The sequence below is a fragment of the Elephas maximus genome, chromosome 17 (assembly GCF_024166365.1).
Source record: "Elephas maximus indicus isolate mEleMax1 chromosome 17, mEleMax1 primary haplotype, whole genome shotgun sequence".
Taxonomy (NCBI): Eukaryota; Metazoa; Chordata; class Mammalia; order Proboscidea; family Elephantidae; genus Elephas; species Elephas maximus.
In genome coordinates, this window is record NC_064835.1 from 32,828,725 (window position 1) to 32,850,878 (window position 22,154).

Genomic DNA, 22,154 nt, shown 5'->3' on the forward strand with positions numbered 1-22,154 from the left:
AGGGAATTCACAATTTCCTATTCTTTGCGAAGTTTAGAAATACGTTCCTGGTAGAACACAAAATCTGCGTTCACCTTACCTGCCCCCTCCTGGATGACAGCACTGATTTTGCCACTGAAGAGGACGTCCACATGATTGAGGATAAATTCCACAACCACTGACTGGATTCTCACTTCCATGAAAGCCGCTGTCCCACTGAAGCAAGCAGATTCTATCTGCTTTGACCTGGGGGGTAAACAACATGCCCATCAGAGAGCTCCAAAGACAGCAGTCTTAAAGAACTTTTTTTTTTTTAAACATGTAACTCACCAACGAACCAGAGCTAGAAATCGTATTTTGACAGTTCCCTGACTAAGCCTCAGTTGCCTCTTTTAGGGAGATGCTCATAAAAACAGCAGATTAGTTTTCCTTTTTAAAATGTACCCTCGGGAATGCTGATGAATTAGACTTTTATTGAAGGTGACTAATTCTACTTAAGGTCATAAAAAAAAAAATTTTTTTTAAGTCCAATGTAAATTACCTTAGCAGGTTTGGAGCCCAAACGATCGCGAGGTTTTTTGCATGCATATTTGTGATGGAACAATAGTCGGCTAGAAGAGACAAGTGTCTCATCAGGAACTCCAGTGTTCTGGAAAATGAAACGTGACATGTTAGCAGAAAGAAATACGGTGTACCAGTGCAGAACATAAAAAAAGCCCGCTAATTAATTTCTAAGTTTTCCATGGCAAACTGGAAAAAGGGCTCTTACAAAATCCAGTACATTTTTTTGCTGTCTAATAGGTTTGAATATTATTGTTACTACAGAATTGTCAGGAAAACGTTCTGGATACAGAACAAAAGCCTAAGGCAGATGCGATAAGAAATGAGTCTCAGGCAGGACCGGCTCTGAGAAAACTAGCCTTAGTTTTTAACAGATCTTCAGCAATCTCTACTCCCGACTATTAGGTATGTAGTTTCAGGGTCCCGTGAAGTGAATTCCCTGCCAGAGCTACTTTCTGCCCCAAAGGATTCTGTGAAGCTACGCTGTTCTACCTGCAGCAGAAACACTAACAGGACAGGTATGGACTCCTCTCCTATGGAGGAAAACAACAACATCCAACTATCTCAGAGGAGCTGAAAGAAAAACTCCAGTAGGCACCAAATAACGTGCTTCTGAAAAAGAGAGCCTACTTCAAATCTCATGCCCTAGTTCATTTTGTCCATTCCGAGTTTTCCTTATTTAAACAACCTCATATATATTGCGGTTAAACAACAGGGAAGAGCATTTTTGGAAATAAAACATGATCAGCTTAAATGTAAATTAAAGCAGACAAATACACACACAGAGAGAGGTATTACCTATCAGGTACCCTATTTTCTCAAAGTGCTCCTTGCTAACTGGATAGGGATTAAAATAATTAAAGACAATGAATGAAGGACAGCAGTATAAGACTCCATTATTTAAAATAGGTCTAATGAAAGTTAAATTCTGGCCCACCTATGTGCCTTAAAAATTCAGATGAGCCTGTCAGGAATTTGAGAGGAAAAGGAAGATAACAACTAGAAAACAAGCATTCTTCAACATGCTTTTACCAGCTATCTCATTTAGTTCTCGTAATAAATGATCCTAAAAAGAACAGTACTACCATCCCCGTTTTATGGAGAAGTGGCAGTGCTAGGATTCAAAGAAGGTCAGCCTGGCTTCAAAGCCCTGCTCTTTCAACACCAGCCACCGTAGCTGCTCTTCAGTGAGAACTGTAATTCTCTGTCCCTCCTGCACAAGGTTAAATAAGGCACACAGACAGGTCGAAGTGAGGCTGGCCTGGACACTGTTCAGAGGTGGGATACTTGAGAAATGTGTTTAGAAAACAATATAGTACTTTGTTATTCAGAAGAGGAACAGGTGAGGGAAGGGAAAGACTAAGGCACTTCAGAAAGGTATTTTATAAGAAATGCAAATTAAAACAACCAAAGACACCATTTGTTCATCTATCAACAGCTCGCAACAGCTGTAACAAAATCCATAAAGAACAGCAAAACCTAAAAGAAAATAGATAAATAAAGTGGTTGTAGTCACCCATTCATTTGTTCATTAATTCATTCAATATTTACTAAATACCTATTAGATGCCAAGCACTGTGCCAGGCCCAGGAACACAAAGACAAAGAAATAAATATAAAGATAAATGTATGTCTTTATTAATGAAATTTGTTCTGGGAAAAAAAGAACTTCATAGAAGTTTAAATAATTAAGCCCTCAGAGAGAAAAAACCAGTTTTACACATCAACGGCTTACACCTTTGGCTGGTGTTCTGCACTATGTGTTTTACCTGTAGTGTGGAGGGGGGAGCTGCTGGATGACATCATGAATTTTTATCAGCCTTTCTTCATCTGTTGCTGCTGAGACGGCATCCTGTAGCAATTGTAATGGAAAATAAACCAGTTGGTTTGGCTTGTAAAAATGAAAATTCTTAACTTACAATTTAGTTTTCACTGTGAGACTAAAAAAAAAAAAAAAAAAATTTTTTTTTTTTTTTTAGTGAGACTAACTCATTCTACTCTTTGATGCTAAATGAGGAAATACAACACAGCATCAAGGAACTTAAAACTTTATGTTTCTCCATACTATGTGGACATTAAAATCTACAAAAATATAATTTTTTTAAAAAAGCTTAATGGTAACCAATAGTAAGGGAGGTAAGCTTAGTGGCTCAAAGTCAGAAACTAGAAGGACGACAATATAAAAACAGCAAAGACCGTGGACTAACCAGCAATGATCCTTAAAAAATAGGAAAAGCAGCCCTTTTAGCCACAGAACTATTTCTTACATGTTACCAAAGCAATCTTTATGATGTTTAAAATAAAACCCTAACAAAGGTCCAAAATGAACTTGATTCAAAATTTCCTTGTACTTACAGAAAATTTCTCGTACAGTTGATAGGTGAGCAGCGGGTTTGGGAGCTCTCGGAAATACAGCTTACAAAGAGAGCCTACAGAATGGATGTCTTGAACGTAAGGTTCTTTTGTCAGGTCGGGAACATGTTCAGAGTCAAATTCATGGCTAGCAAAAACAGAGGTAAGAGAAACAAAACCAAAAGATTTTATTGAAGGAAGGCGAGTACATAATATAAAAACAGAGAGAAAAGGCCAGAAGTCTTAACCTCTCCTTTACTGAGTTAACAATTTTCTTCAAATGAGAATGTTCGTTATAAGTTATATTTGAACTTCAGCAGTAACTGGATGTCTGATCATAAAACAAGTATCTATTCATGTGGAAATTAAGGGTGTACCTTTAACATTACAATGAACTCATGTAATGAACTCATCTCTGAAACTTACGTCAATGAGCAGCTCTTACTGCATCGTACTGAAAACAGGATTCCTAATTTCTGGTATTTTGGTGATTCTAGAACCTAGGGTTGAGTGGCAGCTGATCCATGAACAACTATGTACAGCAACTGTTCAGATATAATTTCTATAGTTTAGGAACCTTCTACTGAAGAAAGGGAAGGAAGCCAGAATTCATATGAAGTAATGCCCAGCAAGGATTACATTTTGGTAGACAGTAAAACCTGAGCAACTGAAGTGAGTGAAATAAATGTTGTGCTCAGAATACGAAGGCAGACTAAGCTCCCTTTCTTTAGGAGGTCAATTAACATGAATCCACAGACATGGCAGTAAACGCCAGAAATTAATGTGTGGGGACAATCTGTGTCTGAAGCTAAAGACTGAAACTGTCTTTAGTACAAGAAGCAAATTAAGTGCTTTCTAACAGGTATTCCTGGAAACAGCTAGTCTTCAGAGATGGGCTCTACAGTCAACTAAAATCCCTACAGGGTAACGGCAATTACCATGTGCCACATGAAAAGACAGGATAATGACATGAAGAATAGACTAGAACCCAAGAGATTAAGCAAAAATAAAATTTCTGTTGCTGGTGTATAGGAAACCACTCCTTCAGTCTCTGAGAAGACACTGGGGGAGGGTGTGGTGGAATATGTAGCACACACATACCTAAGCATGCACTACAGAAACAGGGGCAGAGGAGATTAGAAAAGGTTTCACTCCTATCAATATTAATTATGAAACTCAACAACAAAAAGGTAAACAATCCAATTAAAAAAAGGGCAAAGGACATGAACGGACAGTTCACCAAAGAGGACATTTAAACAAACACATGAAAACATGCTCATGATCATTAGCCATGAGAGAGATGAAAATTAAAATTACAAGATACAAACTCACCCCTGGAAAAATGGCATTGATAAAATAATCCCAGAAAACAACAAACTCTGGCAAGGTTGTGGGGAGATTGGAACACTTATCCACAACCACTATGGAAACCAGTATGGCATTTCCTCAAAAAACTAGAAATAGAAATACCTTATGATGCAGCAATCCCACTTCTAGGTATATACTCCTCTAGAGATCTAACAGAAGTGACACAAATAGATATATACACACCTATGTTCACTGCAGCATTATTCAGAATAGCAAAAAGATGGAAACAATCCATGTACCCATCAACCGAAGAATGTATAAACAAAATGTGGTACGTACATGCGTACAATGAAATATTACACAGCTGTAAAGGATAATGACAAGTCCCCAAAATATCGTATTATGTGGATGAAGCTGGAGGACATTATGTTGAATGAAATAAGTCAATCACAAAAGGACAAATACTGTATGATTGCACTTTTGTAAGAAGACAGAGACAATCACTCATTTTAATTGTGCTCATGAGGAACCTGTACTTAGACCAAGAGGCACCGTTCAAATAGAACAAAGGGATACTGCATGGTTTAAAATTAGGAAAGGTGTGTGTAAGGGCTGTATTCTTTCACTGTACTTACTCAATCTGTATGCTGAGCAAATAATCTGAGAAGCTGGACTATATAAAGAAGAATGGGACATCAGGACTGGAGGAAGACCCATTGACAACCTGCAATATGCAGAGGACACAACCTTGCTTGCTGAAAGTGAAGAGGACTTGAAGCACTTACTGATGAAGACTGAAGCCCACAGCCTTCAGTATGGACTACATCTCAGCATAAAGAAAACAAAAATCCTCACAACTGGACCAATAAGCAACATCATGATAAATGGAGAAAAGACTGAAGTTGTCAAGGATTTTATTTTACTTAGATCCACAATCAACGCCTAGGGAAGCAGCAGTCAAGAAATCAAACGATGTTATTTCAACGGGCAAATCTGCTGCAAAAGGCCTCTTTCAAGTGTTAAACACCGAAGATGTCACTTTTAGGGCTAACGTGCTCCTGACCCAAACCATGGTGTTTTCAATCACCTCATATACGTGCGCAAGCTGGACAATGAATAAGGGAAGACCGAAGAAGAACTGACGCTTCTGAATTATGGTGTTGGCAAAGAATATTGAATATACCATGGGCTGCCAGAAGAAAGAGCAGATCTGTCTTGGAAGAAATACAGCCAGGATGCTCCTTAGAAGCAAGAATGGCAAGACTTCATCTCATGTACTTTGGACATCGTGCTTGGTAGAGAGCAAAAAAGAGCAAGACCCTCAATGAGATGGAGTGAGGCAGTGGCTGCAATGATGGATGCAAACACAGCAACGGTTGTGAGGACAGCGCAGGACCAAGACGTGTTTCAGTTTGTTGTATGCAGGGTTGCTACGAGTCAGAACTGACTCAAAGGCACCTAACAACAATAACAAAGCTCACTGGTGGCTAACAGGAATGGGTGGGGGACGGGAAGGGGAAAGCATTCTCAAGAAAGTAGACACTTGATAGTTTTGGTGATGGGCACAGTAGCATCAAATATGGGTAAAGTGCATGCAGCTTGACCAAGGTAAATAATGTCACTACAAAGTATACAAAAGATAAAGATGTCTTTGGTGTATCAGATGACAAATATAATTTGGAAACACCAAAAAGCCTGTGTGGTTATACCAATCTGTATACAGGTACATAGATATATGAGTGTGTATATGTGTGTGAGTACATACGTAAGCACAGGTAAAATTACAGGCATATGTACACACAGTATGTTGTAAGCATGCATGTACATCCATATACATAATAAACCACATGGGGGCACAGGCACAGATGCTTCTTAGACAAACACCTAGCAAGACTGATTTTCAGAGTTTGAAGATTTAGGGAAGACAACTCGGTTAATTAGCATAATATACTTCATAAAGTTTATGTTCCACAGGCCAGTGTGGTGAGTAGTGTCTGGGGTCTTAGAAGCATGTGAGCGGACATCTAAGATAAAACTATTGGTCTCTTCCCATCTGAAACAAAAGAGAAAAAAGGAAACCAAAGACTCAGGGAAGAAACTAGGTACTGCCTGGCTACCAGTTAAATGACAAATGGGCTCATAAAATAAAGCATACCATCCATGAGTAATGAGCTTCTTTAAAAATAAAAAAATCAACTATAGGAGACCAAATGGTCAAAAATGACTCTAATGCAAAGATGAGAAGGTAAGGGGGCAGGGAAACTAAAGTACTGGAAATGGTACAACCAGAATGTAATGAATGAGAATAAGAACACGTTGTGGGAAAAGGTAATCAATATCCCTGAATGATTTGTGTAGGAATTGTTAGCTGGGAAACCAATTTGCTGTGTAAACTCTCTCCTTAAGCACAGTAAAAAATTTTTATAAATTTTAATTATGAACTAAAGAATAATTTTATTATAATGTAAATTTTGCCTACCATATTGCCATAGGCTCAAAAATCTCCCCATGTTCAAACAGTTGTAAAGAGACAAAAAAGAAGTAGTAAAAAAGTTAAGAAGACATGGTTTTCAGATAATACAGACAAGGACAGGCCAGTTAGGAAAATATACACAGAAAACAACATGGATATTATTTCCTGTCTTACCCAAACTATGTTACTGAAAATTATAGTTACCGAAGTGAGTAACTCAATTTTGAAATAATTTCATTTTAATGAGTTATATTAGGAATGAAAAAGAAAAACGTCACGTAAGGTTTTACCGTAGTCTCTGGATATTGGAAGCAACGCCAGAGAGACGATATATCCCATCCACAATGCCATATCTCTCAATGAATGCTGTACAGCTTTGAAGAACCTGGGGCACTAAAGATAATTTTTAAAGGCATAGATTAAATTAGCAGTATTCGTTGGAACCAAAATCACCCAAAAAATGAGAACCTCTTCATTTTCATAAGCAAAACAAAATTTGTAAATTAATGTTAAAAGGGGTGGGGTAATTTACCACAAAAAACAATGAAGGCATATTTACTTAATTTTGCCTCTACACTAGATGTTCAGCTCCTCGATAGTCCATCTAGGACATTTTGTTCAGTGAAAGAGTCCACACACTATCAGGCCAATCTCCCTGAGACATCTCTGCAGTGGACTCATTTAGGTCAGGCCACATGGTACGGTGAGCTGTTTAGTACTCACGGCATGCCAGACGAAAAAAACACATCCATTCAGGTGAATTCTATACACGTTGAGTGGATATATAAATTTAAATGTTTATCCCGGACACCATCATTGCCTCTAAGAGCTAGAATTTTTCACTTCTAAAAAGAGCTTCCTTTGTCATTTCATAGTTAGGGCGAATTCCAATTTTATACAGTAAATAAAACACCAACATAATGCAAAGGACAAAGCAATTTCAAATAGATGGAATCTTTTAACATCCTGCCCATCTTTAAACATATTGCTGTCCTCACTCAGGAAACCCTGGAAGCATAGTGGTTAAGTGCTATCTATGGCTACTAACCAAAAGGTTGGTAGTCCAAGTCCGCCAGGCACTCCTTGGAAACTCTACGGGGCAGTTCTACTCTCACCTATATGGTCGCTATGAGTCGGAATCAACTCGACGGCAATGGGTTTGGTTTGGTCCTCACTCAGGGGCATTCTAATGACAAGTATAAAGAAAGATGAGCACTCTCTCTGGTTACCTCAGTGAGTGCCTGACACAAATCAACAGCTACCCTGAGACCTATGGTCTAGAACAAAACCTGCAAAGTATATGATATATATATAATCACTCACAAACCTATAATAGCTAAAACGTGAACATCATTTATTTGCAATGTGGTCTGATGAATTTACAGACTTTTTTACATGTGTTCGTTCGACAGTGGTAATTAAAATTCCTGAAAAGCCTGGAAGAATATTATTTGTTCTGCAAAGAACTACAATACCAGGAGTAAAACATTCAGAGTGGCAGATGAACTAAATATAATATTTTAATAAGACCATTTTAGCTAATGATTTCACTTAAATCGTATATTAGTATATCATTCCTTAACTAACACAACAGAATTTTCCTGCTTTCTCTTGTCCTTCGTGCAGTCTACTTTTAAATTCTGTTAGATCCTATTATTTATATTTAAAACTTAAACTCCTTAACTTTCAATAATTTTTAAAAAGTATCTAATATTACCAAGCACTTAGCATTTGCCAGGCTGACTGTCTTACAGTGATACTCTCATTTAATAGTCAGAGAGACCCTATGGGGGAGGTACTATGATTCCCCTGATTTTACAGAAAGGAAACTGAGGCTTAGGGAGACGATGTTTTACCTGAAGACAAGCAGGAAACAACGGCGCAAGTGAGTTTCTAACTCAAGCAGTCCAGCTCATGGTTTTAACCACTGCAGTACACTGCCTGGTGGCTGAGGTCCTTCACCATTTATACTCAATTTACTATGATCGTATTTGTATATTTTGCAACTCCAGGCCACCTGAAGTCTCACAGTTAGCCATACAACCCAGTCATTCTCGAACTCCTTTGCTAAACAATTTCCTCTCTATGGACTCTCCCTCTATCATCATCTTCTTATAGAAAACTGGCTATTTTCCAAAACCAAGGCAACCATCACTCTCAGACAAGCCTTCTTTGAATACCCACAAGTAGAGGTACCTGCGGCACCCAGAACCATTCCATTCTGAATTATCATTTTTTTTTTGTTTATACTATTATTGCCCCCCCCTTGACTATGAGCTCTTAAAGGACACCATCATCTATACTGAATACTCAAAACCCAGAAGCACTGATCTGACACAAAGTACAAAATTAGCAAATGCATTAATTTACAGGTGTCCTGAGATCCTAAAAAGTTATTTGATCAAGCCAGCAGAGTAGGGACCTTGTTTTCATATGGATCTGTATTCATTTTTAGCTGTATGCTTTCCACCTCTAAAAATGTCCAGCACTTTTAGTAACAAGAAAGGAAATGTGTTTCTGTAGTGGGATGAAAGGCAAGAAGAGCTGTCGGATATTTCTGGTGGACTGCCTCTGGTATTAACAGCAATCTCTACATTAAAACGCTATGCAAAATACAAAGTGTATAAGAGTTTGGGTTCTACTTCTAGTCCCTTCAGTTTCTATCCTACAAACCTAGAGGTAATAGAAGAATAAGAATTGAGGCTGGGAAATTTTTATCACCTACTTCAAAGGAAAAATATTTAGATATTATTGGGATAAATAACAATTTCTTCAGAAAGAAAACAGAGCTTTATTTATTTATTTTTCTTTAACAATGCTTCTCATTATACATGCTAACTTGATCAGGAACAGAAAAGGTTTGCCTTGAAGGAAAACCTTTCAGAACACAGCATTTTACGTCTGTAAAATCTACCATGCACTATAAAATCCCCCATACCCTCTAATGAACCAGCCAAATGCACACTTATGAATGACTTGTCTAATCAAAATATAACATTAGAAACTTCTAAAATGGTTCTTCTAATATGCATTATAAAACTTTCATCAAAGTAAGTTACAATCTCTAACAAAATATACATAATTTTCCTGGGACTCTTACATCCACGTGATATTAGGCTCGTACCTGCTTCTATTCACCCATACAGGTAAGCAAACTTTAAAAATATAGAGATCTAGATAGAGGTCTTTCCCTGATATTACGGCTAAACCTCTAAAGACATAACACTTCATGAAAAACATCTGAGTTGTTTATTTATGTTTTATATTGGTCCTCCCTAAATAAAAGGACTGAATGTCCATAAAACAATCATGTAATGGGGTTTAATAAACAACTCCATAATTGAACATTGCTATGATAATCTTAAGAAAGACAAACGAAACATCTAATAAAAACAGGCAACAAAATGAAAGATGAAAGCATGAACTTTCATTATGAAGAAGAGTGTGAAAACTTAATAACAGTCGGAAGATAAAAACAGAAAAGATAGGGTTTCTTTTTTCACTAATGGTAGAAAAGCACTACAAGAACCTAATATATTGTATCTTGGAAGAAATTCCTAGAAAGAAAGGACTTTATTAGCCACGTTTCCCCCCTAGACCCTTTAACAAACCAGCCAAATGCAAACTAAATAATGACTCGCCTAGTCAAAATATAACATTAGAAACTACGAAAATGGTTCTTCCAAAAGGTGATATGACAGAGAATTATTCACACACGCTCTAAATATTACTTTTCAAATCTACTTCAACTTAATACTTTAGTATTTTAAAAATCATCATATAGGGATATAATAAGTAAATGTTTGTATTAAAACAGATGATTAGAATCATGGTTAAAAGAAGTATAAGTAAATATAACAAGAATTGTTGTTGTTAGTTGCCATTGAGTCGATTCTGACTCATGGCGACCCCATGTATTAGTCCTTGACTTTTCTTGACTGTTTGGTTCAATTTCCGTTCTGTCCATCCTTCCGTTCATCAGTCTGTCCAGCCAACGATTAGTCATTAAGTCCATTTTATATACCCAGCATTATGCTAGCATTAAGGATACAGATGAAAAAGTCAAGTTCCCTTCTCAGGGCCATGGCTTCCTGAGAAGGAAGGAGACTAGGAGTTCAGCACAGTGTTAATCATTAGAATGTGTCATGATTTTTTTCAGGAAAATATCATTACCTAACGAATTACTTTCAGGAGTCCTTTGGACCTTGTTTATTTCTTTCCACTGTGCTCTGATTATAAAATCTCTGTATATCTACAATAGTTTAAATAAATAAATAGCCTCTTGTTGAAATGGCCAAATAATTTCAAGTACAGAAATATGCGAAGTCAACAGTTTACTCTCCTCAGATTAAAAAAAAAAAATCTCTATATATTTATATGTATACACATACATATATATACACAAATAAAACATAGTTTTCTACAAAGTTATCACTTTTTTTTCTAGCAATCTCATACCAAACTTTTAAGAAAATTCATCTAAAATATGTGCAGCAAGTAAAACAAGGCTTATAAAAAAAGTCAATGACAGCTAAAAACTATCTGTTCCATTAGAATAGATTTTACCATAATTGGAATAAACAAGGAATACATGAACACAGTAGTAAGACCTTTTATTTCTCAGAAAGGATATACTGGTATCTGTCCCCTCCTATCACACTAAGAATGGCACTACACCTGAAACATCTAAACAGAGCTAAAACTTGCTGAATTGATGTCTGAAAGCTAATGGGCGTGGCAGACAGTAAAGAAGTAGGTCAAATTGGAAAATATTCATAAGTGAAAGGCAAACAAGAAACTAAGTGGTCACACCTAAGCAAGACTGAACAATGGCAACAGATTGAAAAAAAGAAAAAGGAACTATGATAAAAACAAATAAAAACCATTTTGATTATACAGTTAAGAATGCCCATACAAGGGACAAGTTAGACTAGCCCACAAAAAAGCAGCCCTGATGGCACAGTGCTTGGCTGCTAATGAAAGGTTATCGGTTAAAACCCATCAGAGGCTCCTTGGGAAAAATGACATGGCAATCTGCTCCCATAAAGATTACAGCCCAGGAAACCCTATGGGGCAGTTCTACCTCTGGTTATACAGGGTCACTATGAGTCAGAATCAACTTGATGGCACAGACAACAACAATCCACAAAAAACTATTATGTGGGCAGATTTATAAAAAATCTGTTATACAGAAAATTGTGATATAATCTTCAATCAACTCAATTATAACCACTGCAGTGTGGGATAGTGGAAACTCAGAAAGATCATCTAGAGTGGACCATGGTGCCAGGAGCCACCAATGGAGGAAAAGCCTTGTCGGCTGTCTACAAGACCTCTCCTATCAGCTTATACAAATATCGGAATATACATACTATATGGAACATTCTCCTTCAGGATCATTTCAGTCGTTTTAATTTAGACTTCAAAATATTATATACAACATACTCTATTTTAATTTAGATTTTAAAATAGCATGTCTCCCCCATACACACACGCACACACACAAACACATATATAACTGTAATTACAGACTACATAGTATATATGGAGCCCTGGTGATGCAGTGGTTAAGAGCTCGGTTGCTAACCAAAAGGTCAGCAATTTGAATCCACAAGCTGCTCCTTGGAAACTCTATGGGGCAGTTCTACTTTGTCCTATAAGGTTGCTATGAGTTGTAACCAACTCGATGGCAATGGGTTATATGATATACACGAATTCTCAAAATCTTAAAAACTATAATTCCTCACATATGTATTAAATCAAGGATAAATCACTCTAATATTTTTTAAAAATACCATTTTCTTTACTAGTTAAAATTTTAGTTAATAAAATTTCAAAGGTTTCCCTCTTCCAGTTAATTTAGTCTTCATTTGCATATCTGGATATTCAGATTAATATCCTTCAGATTAATATATAAAAACAAAAACAAAAATCTGTTGCCACTGAGTCAATTCCACCTCACAGCAACCCTAAAGGACATAACAGAACTGCCCCCACAGGGTGTCCAAGGAGCGCCTGGTGGATTCGAACTGCTGATCTTTTGGTTAGCAGCCACAGCTCTTAACCACTATGCCACCAGGGTTTCCAATAAACATATATTCTTCATTTTTCACCATCTCTGATAAAACAGGCAATTATTTTAATATGCCAACTAGAAAACATCTGACCTCAATCTTTAAGGTTTCTGTCTTTTAAAGTTTATCAAATTACAATTATACTCTAATGTCACAAACTAATTTTAGCTGGTAATTGTTTTAGAAAATCTGAAAGTACATTTTTTATAGTTATTTCAATATGGCTTTTCTCTTCTTGACAGGCTTTTGGCAGTTTTATCTTTCAAGACTTTATAAAGTCTTACTAATTCATTTGTAATACTTTTTTTTTTAAGTGAAAGGGCAATGCAACTAAGAAAAAACATGAAAATATTCTCTATATCTGCTACTCTATCATAATTATATTTATCTCACATATTACCTAAATATCCATACTTCCACGAGATGTATATACTGCTTAGACAAAACATTTTTCAGGTTTCTACACCGTATTCAAATTTAAATGTTTAATAGTTAAAACCATTAAGCCCCTAAACATTGGGTATTCTTTTTTTTTTTTGGCTTTTATACATAATGCTATAATGAACATTTTTGTTTGTACTGAAACATAACCTGAGACTAAACCCCTGAGGAGTAGAATTGCTACATGAAAGCGACACTGCAAGCCCCTTGCCATGAAGTGCCAAAATGCTTTCCAAAATGCCTGTACTAATTCACAGAGCTACCCGAAACCAATGACTTTTACCCACTGGTAAAAATCACTTCACTTTTAATGGCACTTGGTATTATAATTCAGAAAGACAGCTTTGCTATTTTAACTAAGATTATCAATGTAGAACAGAGTCTCAAAATCACAAAAAGATACATCTCCATGATTCTAAATGAGAACAAACACTTTTCTGTATTTGGTTTTCTATGTAACTCTTTGTGAAAATTATCTATTTATATTGTTTCTTCCTGTTGCTGCTTAAAAACCAAGAACAAACCTGTTGCTGTCCTGTTGATTCCGACTCACAGCAACCCTATAGTGACCCTATAGGACAGAGCAGAACTGTCCCCATAGGGTTTCCAAGGCTGTAATCTTTATGGAAGCAGACTGCCACATCTTTGTCCCCCACGGTGTTTGATGGGTTCCCACTGCTGACCTTTCAGTTAGCAGCCAAGTGCTTAACCACTGCACCACCAAGACTCCTTTTTTCTCCTCAGGGATTTAATTTTCTCATAAATCCAAATGATATTATTTTACACTATGACAGCAGCATTTTCTCATTTCTTAAAATGAGTACGTTTCCCAGTTTACAGCCCCTTTTCTTTACATCTGTTATTTTTCCTTAGCTCTAAGTTATTTATTTGAAGCCACCTATTCCTTCATAACATGTTTTTTGCTTAAATATGAGAAAGAGATCATACCTCTTGCATTTGAAAACAAAATAATCGCGCACTGCTATTTCTGTAAGTTTAAAGTAATTAACTTTAATATATTTGGAGTATATTTTCAGTGTGTCATAAAGTGGAAACTGATTTTTTTCTAAATCACTATTTAATTGTATCAATATACATTTAATAAGTAACTCTTCTTCATGACCTGGTTTTAAACCATACTTTATCATAACCTGTTTTTATCTCCTAAGAACTATTTCTGAACATTTTAAGTTGTTTTACCTATATTTCATTCTCTGCACTAATAGCATTCTAGGTTTGAATATTTTTCTAATATCTGACAAAATTAGACTTCTCCTATTCTGACTTTTTTCCCCCCACACTGCTCTTGACAGTCTTACTGCTTTATTTCTCCACATTCAAAAACAGTACTCGGGGTTTTTGCTTGTCTATTTGTTTTTTGTTTTGTTTTAGGAATTGCATTAAGTTCACTTAACATCTATTTAAAATAATATTTGGTCTTCTCTCTCAAGAAACATGGTATACTAAAAAAATAGTTTGTATTAAATACATGCTACAAATCTATTGGTATTCCTTAACCTATGAGAAAGGCCTTGATTTGGACTTAATATTATTAATGGTGTTTACCATTGCTTTTCGATACTGGTCTTCTCAAAAGATGCAATGAGCAGTTCCCATCATGTTTCAGAATTCCATAAATCATCTATTTCTAGTACTTAACATTCTAGGTAGACAGTTCCTTAAAACGCTGACATATCAAAGGGAGACAGAAGAAGAAAGTGCTAATTAAAAAAAAAAAGGAAATTCTATCCATTCATTCATTCAACCAACCACTCAATCCTTGATTTAGAACTTAATTTATAGGCAAAGGAATTTAAATTTTTAGCTATAAAACTTGGAGACTGGTTTTGGTACTTTATAGCCTCAAAACTATGACTTTTTTTTTTTCCCAAGGAGAAATTAAATAAGTTAGGATAAAATGTGAGAGGGAATATTGGCTGAAGAAGCCATGTATACAGATAGAAAAATAATGCAATATGACCTTATTGCTATAACTTTTATATAACTGTCTTCTCCTTCCTAAACAGGTCATAAGTTTCTATGATGTCAAAGTACTTGTCTTAGACTTCTCATTTTTTTCAACCGTACTAGCACTGAGATGAGTACCTGAGAAAGCTCAATACGCTGTTCAACTGAAATGAAATGTTAACCTGCTTCCTGATTGTTTATAGAAATCCAGTATGGAGAGGTCAGTAACTGAGATTATGAGCTGATACATTTTATTTTTACCTTCAAATCCAGAGTTCAGAAGGTGTTCTCCCAGGTCACAACCAAACACCCTTTCTTTCAAGATCCCCCGCTGCTTCAGTTTCTGTTTTGTTGGGCGAGACTTCATGAATGTGCGTAAAAAAGTAATGAGCTTGCCGTGCTTTTTAGACACTAAAAAATAATAATAATAACAATAAATAAAGAGAAAATACTTTTGTTGTGGCAATAGGTTACATTTTACTTAGAGTGAAAAGAAATAGCTATCTCACCAGGCTGACCATAAAATTACCTGATACAAGTACACTTTATGTTCTGTAGGAAATTTACAGTAGAAATTTAGGAAATAGTTGTTTCATAAGTAACATCATAATTTTGCACTTTCTTCTCACCAGTCTGTGATTTTACTTGATGAGGTTACGAACGAATTTAACTGTTCTCATCTTCGACCTTTAAGTCAAGCTTGGTCAAGCAGCCATCTTCCAAAGCGTATTGAAGGATATTGTATCATTACAGTTTTACTCTAATACATTTCTTTGGAGATGTTCAAAATAAGTAAGTCATAAAATGGTGTAAACATAGTTTTATTTCTAGTCAATTTCTCAAATATTTGGTGGTGAAAACTTTTCATAGCATGTTGCAATTTCATGAGTACAACTAAAAAAAAGGAAACAACTTCCTCTTTCTTAGTTTATAAAGGGGACAATCCTGCGATGATATAAACACTTGTCAATCAAATGGTTATATAAATATTTTTTAAAAATTTAAAAGAAACAGATACTGTATCAACATTCATCTATAAAATACTAAATGCATAATCTTAAAGCATTTTTAGATCAAAGCAATAGATAAGTAAAGGAGTATACAGTAAAGTATTTACAGGGGTTGATACGTTAGGGAGAAAAAAACCAAAGAATTCAAAACAAATTCCTAGAAAAATGCTGAGAAGAGCGGCCTACAGGGATAATTACTTTAAAAGTCAACCCACGACAAATACCATGATCTTAGAGGTTACCTGAAGGATAGACAACTATGCCATGTGGCCTCAATCCTCCGACTCAGATTGCAAATTGGTTACCTGGCATCTTACTGAATCCTACTAACGGATCTAGACTGAACCGAAATCCTCCAACACCCTATGAACCGATGGCACTTCCCGAGGGAACTCTGGGTGCCTAGAGTAATTTGTGGCCAAGATGGGCCTTTAGGGTTATGCAGGACCCGACCAGACATTTGGGATCTGTTCCTTTTCATTTTACAGGGAACACTAGTTCCAGACATAGTATCTTTTCTGTAATGGATAAGTAACCACACTAGGGTGAGCAGGGAGAGAGGTTTCCTGTGACATTGGACTTTTACTGCAGAAAACTAGAAGGTCTCCAGGCAAACCAGGACAAGGTGGTCATCCTAGACTGGACACAGATAAAACAAGAAACATGTTCTTTTCTATGCCAACTGTATATTCAGGAGTCCGTCACATACACTCTAACATCACTGTATGTAGGGTTGTATTGCACTGGGATGAATTTTATTTCCTCCTAACGGATTATGTGCTATGAATCTTAGGTAAATAGTGGCCTTTAAACTCTTCCTGTTCATTTCCAAGCATTTTCCACAGGAACTGTAAAATAATTTTTACAACGTTTCCAAAAATATACAAGTGAGTTTTCTTTGCAACAATGTATAACGTTATACATTAATTTGAAAGAATTTTAATGTCTACACTATTTCTACCTGGAAACAGGGTATGTCTTCATTCTTCTAAATCTTCAATATCTCTTTGTAACATTTTCTCTATAAAAGGACACATTCCACATATTTCTTGGTAGGGACATGGCTAGGTGTTTTACTGTCGTCGTTGCTCTTACAGAAAAATGCCTTTCTTCTATTATGGGTTTAACTGGGCACACTGTGTGCTGGAAAACCACCTCTTTGCATATATTTCAAATCCGATCATCTGCTAAACTCTCAACAATTTTAGCTGAGCCTTTAGGGTTTCATGGACATGTAACTGTATCAAAGCAAATATGGTAATTCTACCCCTTTTTCTGAAATGAGTAATTTCTGATTTCTGTTTCAAATTTTACTAATTGGCTAGAACTTCCAAAATACATGTTAATAGCAGGCATTCATATTTTGATGCCAAATTTAATGAAAATATTTGCTGAACTTGATAACTGCATATGATGTTGATTACTGGTATGAGTTACGTATTCTTCATTATGTTAAGAAAGTCTCCTTTTAGTCCCCGTTTTTCAAGACAGTCTCAAAGGAATGAGAAATAACTATTATTCATTCAGTAACAAATATGTTAATACTACTATAGCTCAGTAACTATACTAAATCTTGAGGTTACAGCAGGGAAAAAACTAGACAAGGTCCTTGCTGCCACAGAGCTTAGTGAGGAGAGACAGACAATAAATAGTTTAGTAATAATACTGATAGAGCCAACATTTATTTTACATTTACTATGAGCCAGTAACGGTGCAAAATGCTTTATTTATTGACCATTCATTTCTAACCACATCCTATAAAGGAAATACTATTTTTTTAAGCTTACTTTAAAGATAATCCAATATGTGTATGAATAACCCAAATGTGCATTAGTAGGGAATTAGTTGAATAAGCTATGCTACATTATAAGATATGACACACAGAAAATTACTTTTTTTTTTTTTTTAAGGAAAGTCTCTACCTATTGCTACGGCGTAGTCTCCAGGGCAGTGGGGAAATCATGGTAGAAAACAGTCCTTCAGTATTAGGAGGCACAAGCAGCCATCTTCCAAACAACCTCCCCCCCCAACAAAAATTCACTCAAACACACACACACACAAAAGTACGTACATATATGCCTATTCTTGCAAAAAGAAACACTGGAAGGATAAACCAGAAACTAATAAAAATGGCTGTCAAGGGTAGAGAAAGAGTGGAGGATGCAGACAGGAAGTAAGGCTTCTCCAAGTATACCTGTCTATATAGTTTTGACTTTTGAGTTATGTTAATGTTCTTTCTACATATTCAAACATAAACTTAAAAGGCTAAAAACGCAAATTGTAATATTGAAAATAAACTAAAAAAAAAATGTATCTAATAGTATACCAAATTGGTAACATACTCAACAGAGAGAAAATAATTCTTTTAAATGGCTTGTACAAGAGTACTCTGACTACACAAGCTTAGTGGGATATATACCAAGGACCACAAAAAAGGGCAAGGAAATATATAATTTTGCTCAGCTGTTTTACTGCTGGAACTGGTAGTGTAATTTAGAAATACATGCACACACACACACACACAAAAAAAAATATATATATTAATGTTATTAGAAGCCGGAGCCCTGGTAGCGTACTGGGTAAGAGCTCAGCTGCTAACCAGTTTGAATCTACCACCTGCTCCTTGGAAACCCTAAGGGGCAGCTCTACTCTGTCCTATAGGGTTGCTATAAGTTGGAATCGACTCGATGGCAACGGGTTTTGTTTTGTTTGGGTATTAGGAACCAAGATTTTTGGTGTGGGAAAAAAGAAATACAATTCAAGATCAAAAAAGTTATGAAAAACCCATGTAATACTAACTTTGAATTGAAACATCAACATGAACTCGTGATTCTCACGCGCTCTCGTGCGTGCGCACATACACACACACAGTTCCCAAGAACACTTTGGTCTCAGATCTGGGCTTTTAAATATTCCCTACTGAAACAACAATCCATGCCTCCTTACTGAAGTGCCTGGCTGTACAAGGTGAGACTGGGAAAATCACACTGCAAGAGGAAGCAAGGAAATGCCCAGACTCATGGAGGCACGCCAAAAGGATCAGGCTTGAACAGAGTTCAACTAATCAGATTTGGGACAATTTGAACAACATAAAGAATAACTAATTGGCTATGGAGCCCTGGTAGTGCAGTGGTTAAGAGCTCGGCTGCTAACCAAAAGGTCAGCAGTTTGAATCCACCAGTCCCTCCTTGGAAACCCTATGCAGCAGTTCTACTCTGTCATATAGGGTTCCTATGAGTCAAAATCGACTTAATGGCAACAGATTTAGTCTGATTTTTTATTATAATTGGTTGTAAGATGTCAAGTAAATAATTAAATAAAAATTCATGAGTCTATAGAAATACTGTCAGAAATAAAGAACAGAAAGCATGGAGTGACAGATAATTTTCAGTACAAATAGAGCTAGAACATGTAAAAAACTATAGCAGTAGCATGTCATTCTGAACTGGGTCCTCCAACAGTAGAGAAAAGATCATGCTTATTTCTTTCAGCAATTATCTATTAGCAATATCCTATTTGGAATTATTGATCAGAATTAATTAATATGATACAGTAAATTCACACTTTCATAATTCAGTAACTATAATGACGCAGACTTACAATCATGACCCACCAACCACACTCACATACACAATAAAGTCACATTAGTCAGAGGGCAGCTTGTGTGGAACTGGACTTGCCAAGACACTAAGTAGCTTTGACAACGACTCTGCTTTTTGTTTTGATGTTACATTTGGCTGAAGAACAAGGAAACTTGGCTATCTTCTCCTGTTAGGGTAAAGACTACTCATGTTTATTCTTCCTTAACAGTGACATAAGGCCTAAAGAATTAAAGGCTGCAGTACAATAAGTGTCACTAGCTACTGTATGTCCCCACCTGGGGCTCCAGGTCCTGGGACATTGTGCTGATTGACATATGCTCCACTCTGGCCTTGGCTTCTCCTCTGTGTGGCTACTTTGCTTCCATTACGTTTCTAAAAAGCTACCAAATAAATCAGGAACTTTAAATCTGAACTTGGAATGGGAGGGGGAGCAGTGGGTGTGGTCTCTGCTTGCCATGTATAGCCCAGTCTGAGACAATACAATAACTAATATTTAAAATGGTGATAGAAATAAGAGAAGAATTAAACTATGTCCTGTATAGTTTTAGCTTTGTTGTTGTTCTTGCTATTGGCATTTTAATTCACTGAGGCAGAGACAGTTGTAGTGAGAAGCTCCAGTATCCATAATTAAATAATCCATTATCTCTAAAGAGAGATAATTTTCAATAAATTGAATATTTCATTAAACTCAAAAAATGGAATATTTTATTGGTTTAAATTTGCATTAGAAACTTAAACCAATATTCAATTTAACTATATTCAAATTTGAAGATCTAACAACACTTCCAAATATACATGTCTCTTGATATATACATGTATTAAATTTTCCTACCGTTCCTAAATAATAAGATAGCCAGAGAGCTTATTTCTGACATTCACACTGTCTCCTACCCATCCATCCAATCTAACTAAATGCCTTTAACAAACAAGGTACAGTCATTGCCTCCCTGTTCATGATAATAACCTAGGAGTAGAATGAAGACACACTGTCAATGACATCAGAAGTCTTCTACTGAGGAAGGTAGAGGGGGGTTGATTTTAGACAGCTAAGTGTTTACAAACCCATTTCTACAGATGGACATTGGAATGCAGCGATGAGGGTGTCAGGGTTAAAGTTCACAAACATTCTGTATTAGAAACACTAAAATAATAGCAATGGTATTTCCACAGATAAAACACACCAAAAATACAATGCAAAGTAATGCTCATACAAAGGCAAAAAATGTCATCTTATATTCAAAGTTCCTATGCTCAACTCAAAATGTAACATTAAATAGGCATGACAGATTTTATATTTGCAATCTTTCTTCAAACTTGAGACAAATCCTACCAGACCAGTCTTTCTAGTAGTTAAAAGCTTTATGACAAACGTCACCTAGAATCACCAAAGTAAATCTTTATGATACCAATAACCAGTTTATAGGGATATACTAAACACATCCGGTTGAGAAAGCCACAGTGAACCCTGGCATGGAGAGCTGGGACCATGGGTGTTTTTGATTACAGAAGCATAATGTTTCTCCAACAAAACACTGAATTCTTGCTTTCCCATAATACTTCACCTAAGGCACAGACCTCTAAATTGGTTCTCAGGAATTTTTCAGACTGATTTGAACAAGTCTGGGCTTGGATTAGCTTCTCCTAGTGGAAAGAAAGATAGCTTGAGCCCAGATAATACACATCAAGTTCTGGGATCTAATAAATTCAGGAAATCAAGCAGACCAAATTAGAAGGTGAGGGTGGGGATAGATAATATCCGTGGAGATTGTTCTGGTTAAACCTAAGGTATAATAAAGAATGAGTGTAATGTTTAACACGGCCAGTGTGGACTTTCACACATTATATACAACATCCTGTCTTCACTCAAAGTTCTCAAACATACACCAGATGACCATTTGGTGGAAGTTTAATGGAGGGAAGACAAATCCAGGCAGCTTGACTATATGACATTTAAGGCTCTCTAATAACTTGGGAACCATGGTGGCGTAGTGGTTAAGTGCTATGGTTGCTAACCAAGAGGCTGGCAGTTCAAATCCACCGGGTGCTCCTTAGAAACTCTACGGGCCAGTTCTACTCTGTCTTATAGGGTTATAGGGTTGCTATGAGCCAGAATCGACTCCACGGCAGTGGGTTTGGCTTTTTTTTTTTTTTTTTGGAATAATCTTCCAAATTTTATTATTCTAAGTCTCTGTTGCATACCTTGAAATATCTTATGTTAAATAAATGTGAAAAGATTTGAGTTTTAACTTCAAATTCTATAACTTGCTTTTGTTTAAAGCATAACAATACATTTACTCACACCAATGAGTACAGATGAAGAGTTTTCCTCTAAACAGCTGTCAAATTCATTTTTCTCACTTTGTTATTGTATACGTGGAATAATGTTC

General features: G+C 36.2%; 1 protein-coding gene across 6 annotated transcripts in view; it reads right to left on the minus strand.

Annotated features, from left to right (window-relative positions):
• Positions 1-22,154, minus strand: part of ARHGAP32 (Rho GTPase activating protein 32) — a 411,930-nt gene that overhangs the window by 18,336 nt on the left and 371,440 nt on the right. For all 6 annotated transcript variants that reach the window (XM_049857308.1, XM_049857307.1, XM_049857306.1 and 3 more), the window contains 6 exons: positions 15,417-15,566; positions 6,963-7,065; positions 2,895-3,039; positions 2,309-2,391; positions 521-628; positions 80-225 (listed from right to left, as the gene is read on the minus strand). In XM_049857308.1, the coding sequence (XP_049713265.1) occupies positions 80-225; positions 521-628; positions 2,309-2,391; positions 2,895-3,039; positions 6,963-7,065; positions 15,417-15,566 (735 nt within the window). The remainder of the gene's footprint in view (positions 1-79; positions 226-520; positions 629-2,308; positions 2,392-2,894; positions 3,040-6,962; positions 7,066-15,416; positions 15,567-22,154) is intronic.